This window comes from Balearica regulorum, chromosome 14 (assembly GCF_011004875.1).
Source record: "Balearica regulorum gibbericeps isolate bBalReg1 chromosome 14, bBalReg1.pri, whole genome shotgun sequence".
NCBI lineage: Eukaryota > Metazoa > Chordata > Aves > Gruiformes > Gruidae > Balearica > Balearica regulorum.
Genome location: NC_046197.1, coordinates 20,777,504 through 20,795,795, shown reverse-complemented (window position 1 = coordinate 20,795,795; position 18,292 = coordinate 20,777,504). Strand labels below are relative to the sequence as shown.

Below are 18,292 nucleotides of genomic sequence, written 5' to 3'. Positions count from 1 at the left end.
GATGTAGAGGTGTGATGTGAGAACATGTTCACTTAGATGTCATCGTTACTCTTTAAGAGTCTGGTGCAGTCACTGCATACGGGCTTTACCATCTACATGACCAGTCAGATGAAATGATAGCTTCCTTTGGGACTCAAGCTCATCAGTGCTGCCCCTGTTCAAAGCAAGGAGTATTGCATCAGCTTTTTCAAATCCTTCCGTTATTCCTGTTAGTTAACATGCTGTAATAATATTTAAATCAATTTTCATAAAGCCAGTGATGTCATATTGGCAGAGCTTGAAGGATCAGTTCACTCTCCCCAGTAAAAAAAGATGTTGTTCAAAGGAGCACGGAAGCCACCTGTGATCACAGCAGGTCCGAACCACCGAGGCAGGGGATAAAGATGACCTGGGCAGAAGTCTTGGGGCCGAGTGGGGACAGCACAGCAAGGCTGATGTGCAGGCGCTGAGGGAACGGCGTGGTGATTAGAGAGTCTTATAAAAACCGTGATTCCTGACAAGCTTCTGGGAGGCATTCTGACATGGATACCGTGTCATTAGTGAATACAGAGATATTTAAGCTCTAAGTCTTTTTGAAAAATTATCATCAGAATTGCCCTTTGAAAAGAACAAAAATCTTAGAATTTTAATCACAACAGCTTTAGAAACGCATCTGCACTTTTCAAACAATAAATGAAAGAAATTCAACACCTGCTTTTATTTCTTTGGAACAGGATGTTCCAATCATTTTACTGTAACATGATATAATTTATTTCCTTTGATGAAATTACTTCAGCAGTGAAAGCATCACAAACTGCTTCCCTGCTAAACACAAGCCATTGGCCAGATCCATCAAAATGCAGCCTGAGAAGAGTGGAACTTTAAATTCTGGGCCAAATACACTGGTGACCTAAATGTAAAATATGTGTCAGGACCACGCTAAGGTTCTTAGCTATTCAGCTGCAAAACCAAGGCCGCTGACTGGCAGAGCAGCTACGGTTCTGATGGCAAAGCAAAGCAGCATCTATCAAAGGGAGGAGGACGAAGCGTGTTCCACTTTTACCAGGTGCCTACATAACCTTCAATACAGCTAGGGGAAAATTTAGCCTGAGCTTAAAGCGTATGTTCCAAAAGTCACAGCAGAGCTATGCTTACACCCGGTATACTAATGGTGTGACATCATTCACAGGTTTGAGGTCATTCCTTATGACAAAGTGCTAAATTAGCATTTATGCTTTCAGGAAATCATGGGACAACTGACTTCATCAAATTCTGTGGGTGCCAAAAAAAGGTAGGTGTCTTAAAAGCAGCAGCAATGAATGTTAGCAAGAAAGGGTAGTATTCAGCTAGGTCTGTAGTAGCAATGGTATGTGTACTTACCACCTCACATCTTGCAGTGTGAATACACAAGCTATAAATACGAATCAAGTCACCCACGCATAATGAGAAATGTAGAAGCAGTTTATCAGCATTTAGCAACACTGTGCAGAACTTCCAGGCACTCGGAGAAGTAGCAATAATTTCCAGCAGAAACCGAAGGAGTAATTCTGGGAAGAAAAAGATTTCTAAGTTGGATTTTGGACAGAAGATATTTCAGCTAAAAAGCCACATGGGAACTTTCATCACTCTGGGTGATTTTTACACACAATAGTTAAAATAAAAAAGGAAGGAAAAAACCCCAGTACTTGCAGTTCTAGGCTTGCGCTTTGATTCAGACAGGACTTCAAGGTGCCCCCTCAGGATCCTTCAGCCACATATCCTGTCACAGTCAGTGCTCCTCTAAAAACCCAGCCAATGCAACATTTCGCCAGGGCACAACGCCATCGAGCCAGAGAGGAGTGCAGTTTCTGAGAAGGGTGGCGTGGCAAAGAGAAGAAGAAATGCCTGGCCCCAGCAGGTGCGTAGGGCCCGATCCTGGCTCATGTGGGAGCAACGCAGCGGGGGCCCTGGTCTCCCTGAGAACCAGACACCTTTCTACAAGGGGTACATCTCTCCTCGAGTGGAGTGGTCTTCACATCACTCAGGTAGCTCTAAAGTTCCCAAGAAGTGAGCCAGGCAAGAAGTAGTATGATACTGAGCTAAAATAACATTCTCCATTGATCCAGCCGTGTGACTTACATACAGTGGAAATCTCATCCCCTGAAATCCAGCAGTATGTGTGAATAAGAAACCCTAACAAGTCTTCCACTTTGAAGAAAAAGCATAAAGAAACACTAAATGGCAGAATCTGCCTAAGAAAAGGATCTGCTAGCAAAAGAGCGGGAGTGCCATGAAGTAGGGTTTATTAGCAAGTACATAGTAAAGCATTATACAGATTTGCCCTTGATCTTTCATTCATAACTCAAGTGTATAATGTATTTTCATCAAGAAAAGGCAAAGGGGAAGAATATCTTTCACAGCTGTTCAGCACGAGAGCGCAGGCATGGTGCAAGGCAGACAATTCAAATAGAAGACATGCGACATTTTTTTTGCATCATGTAACATGCAGAGTGTGGGCACAGCTTCTGCAAATAAAACTGCATGCTCCTTCTGCCAAACCCCAAAGCCAAAGCAAATCCATTGCACAAGGTTCTAAGCTGTCAAAAACTGACAGTAAGGGGGAATCGGGTTCCACTGGTTTGGATAACAATCGTTCAGGAGATTTTGACCAAGAATTGATATATCCAATGCTGACAAATCCTTTAGAATTTCACGGCACTGCAACAAAGCCATCCGCTGCACAAACAGTCCTGGGGGCTCTGACACTTTGGTAGACCCAGAGGCGGACAGGGACCTCATGCGCACTCACATCAGCATGTGAGGGTGAAACTCAAATGAAAATCGCTGTTCTCAGTCACTTTCTGTAAGTTCTGCTATAGCAAGTGCTACTTCAGGAGACTTCGTCCTCCCCTCCTTTTTCCCTTCCTCCAATGTTTCCAAAGTTGTTCGAATAATACTTTTGCTCTCAATCTGGTTCAAATTATCCCACTGTTAACACTGGTGTAATTATAGTGTGGTTTTTAATGACACAGCCAAAACAGAGTTTGGTCCTCAATGGGCAGCGTTATTATGACATCAGACCCATGTTACCCATGTACTGATTTTATGAATATCTTCACTCTTCCCATCTTGGAGCCATTTCAAGGCCTCTTGCAAAACCAGATCCCCTGTAGGGATAACCACGGGTGCAGCCGGAGCGGGTCCCGCAAGACAGGGATGGTGTTTGCCGGGGGTGGGGGGTGTGGGTGCCTTACTGGGTGGTACCTCCGGGCACGGCGGGACAGGCTGTTCGCACCCTGCCCCTTCCGAGCCACGCAGGAAGGAAGGGTTGGGAAGCGGTTGGGAAGTGGCAATGCCTGCCCCGGAACCTGCTGGCCTCTGTCGGGCTGCACCCTGCTATGGGCCAGCGTGAATTTGTCCCGCAAGGCTGAAACGGCTGCTGCCCTAAAGCAGTGTTGAGAAGCCTAATGCAGAGAGAACTAATTGATGAAAGCTCAGTCTAAGTGGTGAGTAAATTCTAACAATCTAAGCAAATCCAAATAGATCTCCAGCCAAACAGCATTTCACCAGCAGATCGCAATTACACAGCCCGCTGCCTGGGATTTGGGTCTCATTTTACTGTCTGGTGAACTGCAACAAAGTCACACAGTTCAGCAAAGTGGCACTAAGTCATCAGGATCAGAGGCAGCCTGCACACTCTACAGGTCTTCCGTGAAAGCTGGGATCTTCTCAGCCTCCAAACACTAATTTACCTGGAGTATAAATTCGCAAGCAGCAGCTTATAGCACAGTTACTGATCTCTGTGTTATCTGTGGCTATAATTCCTCCACCGTTATTTCATTCAGTTCTACAAACGTGCATATTTTCCGGGAGGCTGTTCTCAGGAGACACCATGTACACTGCACCACGAGATAGGTTTTGCAGGAGAGGCTTGTAACAGGACTATAATTTAAATACAGTAATCTCACTAGAAGAAGATTACATACATGAGAGTTTGTAACAAAATAACTGTAATCACATCCTGAGCCAAAATGAATTTAAAAAAAAAAATGTACAGGTACTTCAGCGCAGGGGCTCACACTTGCAGAAGCACGCGTGCCCACGTGGCCAGCGTTCGGTTCCAGCGTGCGTGTAAGAAGTTTGGCTACATCAAGCCCGGGACTGCAACCGTGCGTGTGTGCGCAGCTAACGCATTTCTAATCCTCATTAGCGTGCGCCCATTCAGCGACAGCCGTGGAGTGGCAACCACCATTCCTTTCATTCTGACGGTTCAGCCGAACTACCTCAGCCGGCCTTCCCCGGGCTCCGGCCGCCACAAAGCCCACCCGAGGGAGCAGCGCACGCTCCCTTCTCCCTGCGCTCAGCACCGGGGCCCTGGGTAGTTAACAAGAACAAATTCTAATTAACAGTCCGAGTACAGCCTTTTCCCCTGGCCCTACATGGAAAAAAGGGAGCAAAATTATGAAACCAGGGGGATAAATGAAGTGAAGGAAAGGAACTTCTTCACATGAGAGTGCCTTCACAGTCCCAGTCACGTTTTTCTCAATTCCACAGTATTCCCAGCTCCTGCAGCTCACTTGTGAGGGACAGGCTAACAAGTAAAGACCGGAAGATTCATGCCTCTAGCAAAGTTTTTGTCTGGCCTAAGGAAAATAGTCATTTTATTTAATGTGGGCATGTGAAAGGGTATGCAGGTCTAATACTAAATGACAGCGATTATTTACTTTTCACTCGGCAGCACCATCACCTCCTCCATTTCCTTCAGGCCCCGCGGTCTCAGATGAACTCTCCCATCCCTGCGGAGCAGGGAGCACACCCCGCTGCCTTCGGGAGATCTAGGCAGATTGTGGGGCACGGTGCTAAACTCGTGGGCAAAACCACCTCATGCAGCTAAGATGTGGCCTTGAGAAAAAAAAAAACACACCACCTTAAATGAACATTATGCAAAACAGTATCTCTGGGGCCAAAGGCTACTCTTTTACTTCCACTGATGTCAACAAGAATTCTGTCTGAATCATGCGAGCAGCGTTTTATCCCTACGCTGCTCCACTTTAAACAAGGACTCACAATACCATTTCTTTTGATGAATAATAGGGAAAAAAATCCTGGAGAGAAAGAGATTTTTGACAATAAAAATGTTGTTTAGGAATGGATTCCTCTGTGACCTCAAACGCATTCATGCTAAACTCTTCCTGAAAACCCCCTGATGTTATTGGTGTGTGTAAACTGTAGTGAAACCAACATTTTGCCTCCAGTTGAAAGCAGATGAGACTGCTGAGCATGAAGAAAGCCCGGGAACCAGGCTGAAGCCCGCAGCCTGCCGCCGCTGTGCCTCGCCGCAGGGACTCAGGGTCCCGGGGAGCACACAGCTCACCAGGGATGAGAGCCGAGCCAGCGTCGCTTCTGGGCTCCTACTCCCCTCACCCCCATGAAATCCCGACCCCACAGCCCCTCTCCTCGCTCCCTCAAGAGCTCTTCCAGGCTGACAAAGGGCTAATTGCAAACGCAGCAGTGACGGGCTGGAGGCATACGCAGCCGGTACCATCACCAGAGCCTGGTCTCTGTTCTGTGCCTCCTGAGAAAGGTCAGCTTTTCCTTAACGGCTTTTACACCATCACGGCTGCTCTGCACGGCCATGGCAGGGTTTCCCAACTGGGTTTCTGCAGAGTCTTCAGGCTGGGTGATAATGATGGAAGGATTTACACCTGTAATTTTTTTTTTTTATATGGCAGTGGTGGCTGCACCAGGAGAGACTAGTAAAATAAATAACAATTAGTGGTTACACAGTGCATTACAGCTTCATCTCACAATAAATCAGTATTACTCTATTTCACAGCTGGCGTCTCTGACTCTCAGCACGTAAGACAAGGCAAAGCAGTAAACTGAGGTACCGACTACTAATGCTTTCATGCCGAGTGAAATACAGACAGAACTTTATTCTTCGCATGTATTTAAAAGCCAATGTTTTGCTTTTCTTCAGCTTTTAGACAAAACAATGGGAGACAGCAGCTATGAAGCTTCGAAGCCTCAGTTGTAACAGGGAGGCTTAACAACGCAGGGAAAACCGCCAGCTCCCGCCTCGCGGGACCAACGCGATCGCCAGGCGCCCCAGCCCTGAGGGGCGTGAGGGGGGTGACGGGGCCCTCCCGCAGGACGAGCCCGAAGCCGCCAGGCCCCGCCGGGCCCCTCAGCCTCCCGCCCCGCCGCCATCCCGCGCCCCGCCGCCATCTTGGCCCCACCCCGCGCCCCGTCCCCTTGGCAACGCGGCGCCGCGCGTGCGCGACAGGCGCGGAGGCGCCACGCAGGCAGGGGGCGGGGCGGGCGGTGCTGGGACGGCGCATGCCCGGTGAAGGCGCCTCGCCAAGCGCGCTGTGCGCACGCGCGACCCCGCGGCCCCGGAAGTGCTCGGGCCGCTGGGTGACACGTCGCAGGGGCCGCGGCGGCGGGTTTGGCCGGGCCCGGGGCCGTGCAGGTGGGTCCGGCTGCCGCCCGCCCGGCACCGCGCTGCCCCGGCTCCCCCGCGGGGAGGGGAGGCGCTGGGGGCGGCGCACGGCGCGGCTGCGGTCGGCCCGAGTGAGGGCGGCGGGGCGGGGAGCTCCCGGAGCGGCCGCTGTGCTTTGGGGAGCTCCCGGCGGCCCTGAGGGAGGGTCCCCGGCCAGGGCCGCTCCTCTCCCCGGGGCGCTCCCTTCCAGCCGGGTGGGAGGCCCGAGCAAACCTCGCGTTCTCTTGCAGATACCTTGCGATGTCTGGGTTCGACAGCTTCAGCACAGACTTCTTCCAGACGAGCTACAGCATCGATGACCAGGCCCAGCCCTACGATTACAGCGGGAGACCGTACAGCAAGTAACTCGCCTGTGCCTTTAGAGCTTGTGCAACGCGTGTCCCGTGTAAAGCCCTTCTGGCACGCGTCTCTAGCGAGCAAGCCCGAGTTTGGATAGTTGTGGGATGGTCGGTCTGTCTGTTCGGGAGAGGGCTGGCCTTCCAGCCAGCTGTTGTTGCCTGCAATTGAATTCCTGTGCTCTTGTTTTGTGAGGAGCATAACTTACATCCTATAAATGGAGATATAAAGCAGTTGTATGTTGAGGACTCTGCCTTCTACGTTTTAAAGCAAAGATTAGAAAACTGAGGGAAAGGTTCTATGAGTAATCTTAATTATAAGAATAATCTTCATATCTTTGGGAAAAGAAATGTTGTTCTGTAAATCCATCTCCAGTCAGGAGTAAAAATGAGTTACAACATCACTAAGCGAACCTGCAGTGTCAGTGCTGACTCCTCAGCTTTCCTAGGGAAGGGGGCGGGTGTTTCTAGGCTGGGGAGCTCCTGGGGGTCCTGGGTGAACACCCAGCCTCAGGCTGAGGGCTTGGTCCGTGCGTGACCTGTGCGATCCCTGCGGGAGACGGAGCAGGCGGCTGCCTGGTTGTGTCCTGGACAGGATTACAGTGTTGTGACGAGGCTGAACTCTGCAAACACAGGGAAAGAAAGGAGAATGAGTTCTGGGGTTTCCTTCTTTATATTCCTATTTCTGTAGTTAAATATTTTGGAGAAGTTTACTGAAATCTCTGTAGTTAGACTTGTAAATGGTTAGTGGCAAGAATAGCTTAATGAGTTTGTTTAGGAACAGAAGATAGCTTTCATTAGGCTTTTTCTAAAGGTAGCAATGTATATTTTTATCCATATTCTTTATAATAGTATTCCAAAGGCAGTGTAAATTGGTTTGTTAATAAATAATGGTGAATATATGAAACAGAAACTGCCCTTTTTTTACCCCTGCATCATGTCCTGTAGGTAGATGTCATAACACGTTTAATGTCCGTATCATAAGTCCTCCTTACATGTCATGATGCTGCCTCGTGCACGTGGTGCTGAAGTGAAGGGGAAAGCAACTTTCTTCTAAAAAAACTAAGCTCATTTTTTAAATATAGAAGGTAACAAAAGCGATAGCATGAGTAACTTTGTTCTCTAGTAGTGAGTTTGCAAATATTCTAAATAGCGAATTAATGCTGGCATCAAATGAAATGTCACTAGTTATTAATGGACAATATTGGAATAAGTTTGAGGTGTAGAATTTTCCTACTCTTTTACAGGTCTGTGGCCTGTAGTAGTAACTCAGTGAATGGATAATGCTTATTTCTCCAAGCCTCTGACTTAAAACAAAAAAGCAATACTAGCCATATAGGAAGAACTATCTTGTTTAGCCTACCAGCATTGTTTATAAGGGTTTGAATTGATAAACATGCCTATATGCTTAGAAGGCTTGGCTCAGTGTAGAGGATCATCCATCTAATACGGCCTTTTAAAAGAGACGATGGATAGGATTGTTTGCTGCAAGTTATTTACTGAAAATGAGCTTTGCCCTTGCCAGGAGGTGTTTAAAATAAAAGTCTGTATCTGTCCATAATGCGATGTCATTCTCTGTAGGCAGTATGGAGGCTACGAATACTCGCAACAAAGTGGATTTGTCCCTCCAGACATGATGCAGCAGCAGCAGCCTTACACAGGGCAGATTTACCAGCCAACGCAGACATACACTCCAACTTCAGCACAGTCGTTTTATGGAAGTAATTTTGAGGATGAGCCTCCTCTATTAGAAGGTATGACTGATGCTTTATAGCTGATGCTTTATGGCCAAAATTTGAAACCTTTCTCAATTTAGGGATAAATTGAGTAGCAGGGTGTGTATTCTGTACTTCTGAAAGTGCACGGTTGATTTGAAATTAAATCAATTTTTTATTTAACATGTATTTTGGTATATGAAATACATGTTCTTGTGGAAACTTCTGCAGTTTTAAATTTGTGCCTTATTACTTCATACCAGCTGTTCTCTGGAAGACGTCACCAATTAAATGGATAACCTAACTTCATCCAGTGCCTATAGCAAGACACTAGTACTCTTGTTGCAAATAATACTTGCAGCTGCCCACTTCTTGTGAAATAAATCGATGCAGTTAGTTTCAGTTGATCCTTTGGTTAGAATTGAAGTCTTTCATGGCTAAAGAGGGATGCTAAACACTGCAGAAATGCCTGTGCAGATCACAGCCTGTGCAAAATGCCAGCAAAAATGTGTAGTTAGTGTTTGGATTGATGATTTCAGTTTCCAGCTTACATCTGTTGTTCTGTACCAAACAACTGAAGAAACCCTGCCTGTTCATGGTTAGAGAGATAGGTATTCATGATGCCTATCACCTCTATCTAGTCGTGATACCTTCCACCCTGCTGTGCTTTTTTTTTTGGTATTCTTTGAAAAATTGGTTTGTTTACATAGATGCTTCCCAGGGCCTGAGGTGGGCAAGTAGTAACTGCATTCACAACTAGGTTTTGATGCACAACTGTGGTCAAACCATATGGATGGAGACTTGAAATCATCTCTCGCTGGAGGGGGCTGTGAAACTCCTTGTCATGAGACCCTCAGCGTTAAAAGGGGTGGGTGGTTTATGAAGGAGAAATCCGCTGGGGGTAATTAAGAACAGAGAAGCTCCATTGAATTAGAAATCCTTGAGCCACCAGTTGTTGTAGACTTGAGGAATCTACATGTTCTGTGCTTATACTCTTGTGCACATCTGCTTTTGGCCACTTACAGGGTGCTAGGCTAAATGAACTCTTGGGGTTACCCAGAACGCTGTGCTTATGCTCTTACCTGGTCCTTTAGAAACCGCCTTGTCACTTCCCAGTATTTGAGACCTGGAATTTGCAGAGGCAGCATGCTAGGCAGCTTGGGGGCTGATGGAATGACTCAATTCTCTGGTCCCCATAGGATTGTGTCTGGAGGAGATTTAAAAGTGGAGAGGCAGGGAAAACTAGGAGTGAAGCAAACGGAGGTGACCAGAAGGGAAAAAATGGAATAAATATGCATAGTTCTTTTCATGTAACTTGTAGAATTGGGGATCAATTTCGACCACATCTGGCAGAAGACGCTAACAGTGCTACACCCCTTAAAGGTAGCAGATGGCAGCATCATGAATGAGACTGATTTGGCTGGGCCAATGGTCTTCTGTCTGGCTTTTGGAGCCACGCTATTACTGGTAAGATATTGATTGCAAAAATATTACTGTGGATGCATTAATATTGTGGAAACACAGGGGAAAAAAGCCATGTTACCTATAGGTTTTTTGGAAGTGGCTTCTTGGCATGGAGCACATCCTGACCAAGAGTTTGTAGCTATATGGAAGAGGAGCTGGGGCTCACACACCGCTGATTGAAATCAATGAGTTCGCTGTCTCTTTGCGTCAGAGGAGTTTGAATCAAAGTCTTTGTGCTTGGTTTTGTGGCAATTATTTCGGTGTAACTCATACTTCTTTTCATACTTTGCTTTTGAGGAATATGGCTCCCTTTTGTCACAGGAATGGCTGTGACTCGTGTTCTCACATTTTTACCTGCTTGGGTTTTCTTTATAAATTGGGATGTTTTACTTCCAGAATTGTACTGTCTTTTTGCAGCATCTTTGTTATCTTCTGTCTTACCAAGAATCAGAACAATGGACACATTTAGTACTTGAATATTTATTTCCTTTCTTCATTTTGGAGTTTCTTTCATTTTTTTAACTGTTACAGTGTTTCATATTTGAGTCTATTTCTCTGTTTTGTTTCACTGTAATTCTTTGCTCCATACTGTATTCATTATTCATTGTTCTTTACAGATGTTCAAGAGGCAAGAAAACCCAAAATTCATGTGTGTGTAAAAAAAAAAAAAAAAAAAGTGATTTTAGAAGTACTGATACATTAGGCATGACTTTCAGTATCAAGGGTCAGTCTGGTAAAACACTTCTAAAGTGAACCTGCTTTCGGATGATTTATACTTCTTAACAGGTCAGCAGCTGTTGAAGCCTGGTGGTTTTTTTAGTTGAGCTTAATTGAAATAGGATTGTGCTTTAATGACTCAAAAGTGTCAATTATGAAATGACAGAGTAGCAACAGTCTTCCTTGTCACTGAAGGCTTCAATATTTTTAATGAGTTTTTTTCTCTAAATGACTTCAGGCACTGCATTTAATTTTTGCCTAAAATTTCACATGCTGCAACATTTAGAAAGTACTGTTTTGTTACCAAGGGGACTTTAAACCTACTTTTATAAGTAACCTTTATTTATGGAAACTAGGCCAGTGGAATTAATGAACATGTTTATAACAGATACATTGGAATGTTCTTTTCCTAAGAAATTATCACTTTCTCCTGTATGCTCTTATTTTTTAAAATACATTGAGTGTAGTGAAAGAAAAGAAGCTTAGCCTAGCAAAAAGATCAAAGCAGATATGATTGTTTTCTAGATTTGTCAAGAAGTTCCTGACTTAAAATTTTTTGGTCTTTAAACACCATTTCTGTAAAGATTATTATTGCAAGTAATCTTCCGAGAAAATCAGCGTGAGAAGTTAGTTCATTAAAGAACTCGTAGGCTTTTTCAGCCCAGGTTAAAGAATAACAATTTGATTGAAAGCTGTTCATCAAGATACATAAAGTTAGGATAAATTTGCCTCTTGGGTGCCTGGAATACACAGATGTCCTGGAATTCAGGTTGTGGGAAAGTCCTACCTGTTGAATTGGAAGGTAGCACTTGAGGGTGGGGGGCACTGGGGAGAATGAGGATACTCTGTAAACGTTCGTTCTTTCCTTTCCCCTTGGTGGGAGGCATTGCTTGTTCCGCACACTAACAGGCATTACTCTGCTTGGCTTTCAGGCTGGTAAAATTCAGTTTGGTTACGTGTATGGAATAAGTGCAATCGGATGTTTAGGGATGTTTTGTCTCCTCAACTTAATGAGCATGACGGGCGTCTCATTTGGCTGCGTTGCCAGCGTCCTGGGATACTGTCTTCTTCCTATGATCCTACTTTCCACTTTTGCAATTGTATTTTCGTTGCAGTAAGTACACAAACTTCATATTTTCGTAATAGATTCATCTCCTATGAGATGGGGAAGGAAGCTATTAAAACAAATTTTCATATTCAGTGATGAAGCTGCAAATAACTTGAATATGTCAGGAATTTGTAGTAAGTGTAAAAAGATAAATATCAACAATCTTCAGGTATTCACTGGATGAAAGATAGGTGAATACTGGTGTTATCTATAAGTCAATTAACAGCTTTTAAATACATAGAGTCAAATAACCATATCAAGTTTGTTTTCAGTCAACTTTGAATCTGACAGATCTCAGTACCTGTAAATTCTAAAAGTAATTATAATTTCAGATGCAAATTTGAGTTTAACAGAAGAAAATCAATGTGATTGCTCATAGCTACATGAAATGAGGGACTGAAAAGAAAGAACTTGCTACAGTTACTGTACTCACCGTTTTTACTTTTCATTTGCACAAAGTTAATTTTGGGGGTGTTTTATGCTGTCATAATTGAATAATATTGTTCTGAAGTCTTCACTGGAACTATTTAAATTTAAAAGTCAAAGATAAAAGGTAGAATTAATCTTAGAATCGGTAAAAGGTGTTAGGGGTCCAGTTATGACTTCTATAAGCATATGTACACAAGTGTTAGATGGATTTTCTTTTTATTTCTGTTTTTGCAGGGGAATGATGGGGATTATTCTCACGGCTGGAATCATTGGCTGGTGCAGCTTTTCTGCTTCCAAAATCTTTATTTCTGCCTTAGCAATGGAAGGACAACAACTTCTAGTAGCATACCCCTGTGCTTTGTTGTATGGAGTCTTCGCTCTCATTTCTGTCTTTTGAATAGACTGTCCAACCTGTTGGACTCCAGTGGGCCAAAATGAAAACATCGACTTGGACCATTTAGTTGGACCAGAAACAGCTGCAAACAACTGTATAGTGTTGCTATCCCAAAACGTAGACTTGTCCTGAATCATCTGGAACAATGAAAACAAATGTCTCGTGTTCACTTTTTTAGGACTTTGAATACTGTTATCAATAGACCGGAAGTGTCTATAGCTTTAATAAGTGTTCATGCTTATCAAGTTAATGTAATTTCTTTCCCATTCCTGTATCTTTAGAAAAATAACTTTTGGTTGTTCATTTGAAGGTTGGGGGTTTTGTTTAGTTTTTTGTTTTAGGGGAGAGAGAAGGATTGCTGTTATAAATTGATAGATTTTTATCAGCAAAAGTTAACAGAACTGCAGATGCCATACATTTGGGGTACTCTTTGCAGAAATCTGCAGTAATAAAGAACCTATTTCCTGTCCCCTCTTACCAAAAGCAAAATGCACAAAGGAACACAAGCAATTAGAGTATTTTCTATATTTTAACAAATATGCTCTTTGGTCTCATTTATTTGTTCATTTGATGTGATAGTATTTCAGGATTTAAGATACTTAAATTATGAATTAGAAAACAGATACTTAAAAGTTAAAGGGATCTGTAATTCTGTCACACTTGAAATACGAATACATTCGGATGTCTAAGTAGCTATATGTTAACTTGGATTTCTGAAGATGACTTCAACTAGAGTTTCTTTTCCTAATGGTGCACATACTAGTAGATGAAGAGTAATCTCTTTTGCAGTACTTCCAAGGAAAACACCATTTTGAAAATGTTATGCTTGTCAGTATTGTAGTTACTGTAAAATAATTTAAGGCATATTGATTAAATTTTCCTTAAATTTTGAAAAAGGTGTTGGATTTTTCTGGTCTCTTTAAATGGAGTTCATTTACTAAAATAGAAACTTCAATATTGAAGCAAAATCATATTTAAAACTGTATTCAGTTAGTGGATTTGATACTGTTTTAGTCACAAATACTTAAACTTACATGAAAAGTCTAATCTTGTTTGTCATGTTAGTCCCCAGAAGCCTTACAAGTGTAAGAAGTGGGAAAGCAAAAATAGTTGTTCTTCACTTGCTAGTTCTTAAATTAATTCGTAAAATAAGCACAAAAAGGCTTCAGACATATTTTTAACTCATACTGGGGAGGGGAGGTTACTTATGTAGACAGTAATTCCCAGCTTGGAAATGAAAAAGCTCTGACAAAGTGCTAGTTTATAACTACTATTTCTGCAGCAGTTTAATCCAAGGGATTTCATTTTGTTGAATCTACCGCAGGTGTTAGTCTGACGTTCATCTGTCACCTCCATGGAATGATCTATTCGTAGACTTCAGGAGTTGAATCACTGCTCAGATGTGTTACCATAACACCTTCTGGTAAGACTCGGTGTGCAAAGGCACCTTCAGAGGAAAGCTTTTGTCTTACATACATGAATGAACAATTTCACAGGCTTCGCACACGTTTCTGTTCATTCTTCCATTAATTCTGCCTAAAAGTACCTTCCTAGTGCCGCTAGAAGCTTCCAACGAGGTCCTCCTTTGTTGGCCAGAGCCAGCTTTTGCTTGTGTCACCGGGGGTTGTGGGAAGCGCTGTATGAGCATAAAGCCTCTGAGAACCAAACGCTGATGCACAAAACCCTTCTGACTTGGACTGTGTACTGTAACTGGCTGTTACAATGAATTTTAAAACTCTCATACACCTTAAAAAAAACTTCGGTTTCCTTCCAGAAGCAAATTCAAGAGCGCAGATAATTTTCTGCTTTGATATGTTATTACAAATTATCATCCTAAATAAAAGTGGCGAGTTCATTTTAAACTGGCGAGAAAAATTTACTCTGTACTTCATAGTTCTGATTTCTTTGGATTAGCAGACCACATCTGCCCTGGCGCACAAAGTTCTTACTCCTTGTAATGAAGAACATTACCTGCTGATGGAGCATGATGTCCTGTATTTGTGCACATAAGTTACAGTGATTACCTTTACTAATGAGGCCTAATTAAATACAGAATTGTTCTAGTAAGTATAAAAGCTCACATATCTCCTTGAGCACACCAGGTTCTAATACTCAAATATTGTATTTTTGAGAAGCGGGCTAATGGGTCTTGCCTTGCACGTAAAACTGTGGTTCATTTCTTCAAGCTTGCGCTGATTCTGTAGATAGCTCCAGGGCAAGTACTTGCGTGTTAAACTGTTAGAAATAACTTTTTCCTCTCACCACAGCATGAGCAAACTAAGTGCACAGGAAAAAAAACATTAAAATTGGCTTGTCTCAGAATAGTACTAGCAATATAGCTGCTGAGTTTGGAAAGACTGTATGAAAAGGTATTTATTTAGATACAGATGTTCACAAAGTCCTTGCCCTGGCAGTAGAGGATACTACGTGTCCTACTTGAGCAGTGAGGTTTGACCAGTGAGTTTCAGGAGCATTTTGTGTTCTTCAGCTTACGCTGTGGAGAATGTAGCTGTGAATTTCTAACTGGTCTCTTGGGGGCAGGAGAGAAGCAGATGGGAGAAGGAGGTCAAACACTTCAGTTGATGGAGGACTTTATGACAGAAACACAAGTTAAGTCTAGACTGGTAGTCTTAAATATCCCAAATTTCTGGTACATTAATTAATGTGATTCCATTGACTCTGTTTATTGCCTTTCCAAAATCAATTCCATTGATTTTCTGTAATAATGTTTTGTCCTAGATCTTGCTTCAATTTCAGTTACATTTCAGACGATTTAATCTTGCTATCACATAGAATGACAAGATTGTATGTTGTAATTCTTTACTCCCACATTTGCCTTTCATATTTAATAGGAATTTTTTCTTTTTACTTTCTAAATCTGAACGCTCCCCCCAGTCTGTTAACATCAATATTCTCATCTAGTGTTCAGATGAAATGCTGACATTACGTGCTTCCATCCTGTGTTGTCTCTTGATGCTTTCATGTTACTCAGCTTAAAGCATTCAAGTATGAATGCTCCTGTTGCTTTTTTAAAACCACTGTTGTTATCACACTCAATCTTGCAATTATTTCCTATTCTGCAAAAGTTAAAAGTTATCTTTCCCAGTTTGTCTGGTTTTTGTCCCAGTTTTGACAGTGACTTTGTTTTTCAGGTCACTTGTTTTGCTATGAAGCAGCTGCTGACTGTAGTTCAGTTTGTGTCTATAGGCAACGTTTCTGTAAGTACCAACAGATTGCATGGCACGTCCTTTATTAAAAAGCGTGTTTTTTCTGTGCTCTCCTGCGTTTCATCTGTGCACTGGTGTCGGCATCTATTCTTGAGGGGCTATCACTTGTTTAGCGATGGACGAACACCTTCAGAAGCCGCCGAGAGCAGGGACTGATGCGGCACCGTGTGCGAAGCCAGGTGCTCTCCGTCCTCGCGCCTGGAGAGGAGCATCCTGGATTTGTATGTGGGGTGCACCGCATCGCCCGTGCTCTGCTCTACCTGCCCTCCAAAACCATTACCTTATTCCCGTGGAGCTTAGTGCTCCAGACTGGGTTACTGGTCGTTTGGTCTGTAATGAGAAGCTGGAATAGCCTTAGGCTTGTCTCCAGGAATCAGCACCAGGACGTTTTCACTAGATAGTCTGTGCATGAAGGAATGGGGACTGCGGCTCCTCTGGGGACCGATGGCTGCAGTTGGGCACAGGCTTCGTGGTGCGAAGGCTGGGCTGGGAGCAGGCAGCGGGAGGGAGGGAGTCACTCGCTGATGCACTAATGGTGCATTAGTTCGTATCAATACCATTGTTGAAAAGTTTGTCAATGTTTTTTAGGAACCACGTTAACTAAAAGAACAGCCAGCACTTTGGGCTGTACCACGTGTTGTACCAGAGAAGCAGGGTTTGCAAAAGAGAGAGCGTCTTTTCACTATGCCAGTTGGTTTCCCTGGACAAGCTTTCAGTCTCTGAGCCTTCACTGAGATGCTTTGGAGCGTCTGCTGTTAATGTTACGTGCTGCATTTTAACAAAAAATGAAGGAATGGAGTAATAGGGACTTGCTGTTTCCTGCTTCTCCACTGGGTGGATCTGCAACATCTGATGGGCTTCAACATGTGTGGTGATGTGCGCTATAGCTGCTGTGCTGCGCCGCTTCTGGTGCACTGTGAGGCAGGACTCGGGGCTGGCACAGCTCGGCAGCGGAAGCCTTTCCCCTCCTCCTCCCCTCCTTGCTCATCTCCCACAACATCAATAGCAATTACATTCCCAGGTAGTCAAACCGCTGATGTTGTCAAGCTGGGTTTCCGCTCCCTGTAACGGGGAAGGGATTCATTTCAGTCATGGCCTGTCAAATTAGTGGAGATGCTGTGTGCTGGGTAGCCCTCCTGGCAGCAGGAAACCTTGGCTACATCTCATTCTTTGTACAAAGCTGTAATATTTCCGACCAGCTTTTTTTTTTTTCTTTCCACATTACCAGGAAATCTCTTTGTTTTCTGTACACAGTCCAAAAGCACGTAAAATTATTTTTCTCTGAGTAATTCACTGCCTTTCCAAGTGCTGGGTGATACAGACAGGCAAGCTGTTCCCTAGTGTGGATCACGTTGTGTTGTAGCACTCTCTCAGTACCTTTTGTCCGTGTAAGTTGACATATCTTTGCTATGCTTTTTAAATTTAGTCAAATAGCATCCTCTCAGAACTGAACCAATTTATTTACACAATCTGTGAGATTAGAAGAGTTTTAAAAAAATAGTTTTTGTTGTTTAGAAGTTGCAAGCCCTAATACCCCAAGATGTCAGGATTATTTATTGTGGTTATCCTTAAGCATCCTCTGAGATGGGGAAGTTCTGTTGTCCTGTTCCATCGATGAGGAATGGAGTAAGGAGATGGATGTAATTTGTGTAAGTCCTGCTGCATTCGACCATCTTTATGTCAGCAAAACATAACAACATAACAGGGTATTTCTCCGGGGGGGTGGGGGGAGGAATTCTCAGTCCAGCTCTCTGGGACTCGGTTTGAAAGTGGGAGGAGGTTTTGTACAGTCTGCTGGTTGTGTTTGCCAGCGTTGGGCTTTCCTCCCCAAAGCCAGCAGGCCGTTAGCCAAGCAGCAGTCCGTGCTGTGGGAAGGCCTGCAAGCGCTGCGCTCTTAAGGACATTTTTTTTTTCTCCTTTTATTTTTTTGCCTTATTGCAGGAAGTAGTGACATTAGAGAAGTGAGGATTCTGTGGTGCTCGTCGGGATGGTGAAATGAAGATTGTCTAAAATTAGACACTGGTCCTGGAATAGTCCTCTCAAAGATTGTACTGTAATTACGTGGCTTTAGGAAGAAGGGTGTTGCTCTAATTCTTTACACACTGTAATTCCAAGAATGGTGTGGTGGAGTTTAGTGCTCTTACCATATACATTTCTATTCATTTTTTCCCCCAACATTCTTGCTTTTCTGCTGTTAGTATAGGAAAAATCTCACCTTGGATACCTGCCTTACCTCCTGATCTACCAGACCTATTTGCTTTTCAGTCACGGAATTTGCATCCGCTTTTGTGCAAGAGCTGAAGCCAAAGGTAAGCACCACTCTGGGCTTCTGTCGCAAAGACGACCCCAATTCCGGCGAGCCCAACTCTGCTGCGCGTGGAGGGAGTGACGTGAAGTTACCGTCAGGCGTTGGACCAGAGCCTGCCAAAGGCACGCTTTACCT

The 18,292-nt window shown here is 43.8% G+C and overlaps 1 protein-coding gene across 2 annotated transcripts; it reads left to right on the top strand.

The window, feature by feature from the left end:
• The first annotated feature begins 6,272 nt into the window (after positions 1-6,272).
• On the top strand, positions 6,273-13,518 carry YIPF5 (Yip1 domain family member 5). 2 transcript variants are annotated; one of them, XM_075766738.1, is made up of 6 exons: positions 6,273-6,430; positions 6,691-6,801; positions 8,377-8,549; positions 9,832-9,977; positions 11,624-11,805; positions 12,463-13,518. In XM_075766738.1, exons 2-6 carry the CDS (start codon positions 6,701-6,703, stop codon positions 12,623-12,625), a joined length of 765 nt encoding a protein of 254 aa, XP_075622853.1. In that variant the 5' UTR covers positions 6,273-6,430; positions 6,691-6,700; the 3' UTR covers positions 12,626-13,518. The 2 variants fall into 2 exon arrangements, with proteins under 2 accessions (XP_075622853.1, XP_075622855.1); XM_075766740.1 differs by lacking the exon at positions 6,273-6,430 and having other exon boundaries at positions 8,381-8,549.
• Positions 13,519-18,292: the final 4,774 nt, after the last annotated feature.

Bases quoted from the DNA above. Each gene is read 5' to 3' on its own strand.
- YIPF5 (XM_075766738.1), top strand. From the start codon at position 6,701: ATGTCTGGGTTCGACAGCTTCAGCACAGACTTCTTCCAGACGAGCTAC. The intron at 6,802-8,376 runs GTAACTCGCCTG...CATTCTCTGTAG, and splicing joins AGCGGGAGACCGTACAGCAA to GCAGTATGGAGGCTACGAAT. The intron at 11,806-12,462 runs GTAAGTACACAA...CTGTTTTTGCAG, and splicing joins GCAATTGTATTTTCGTTGCA to GGGAATGATGGGGATTATTC.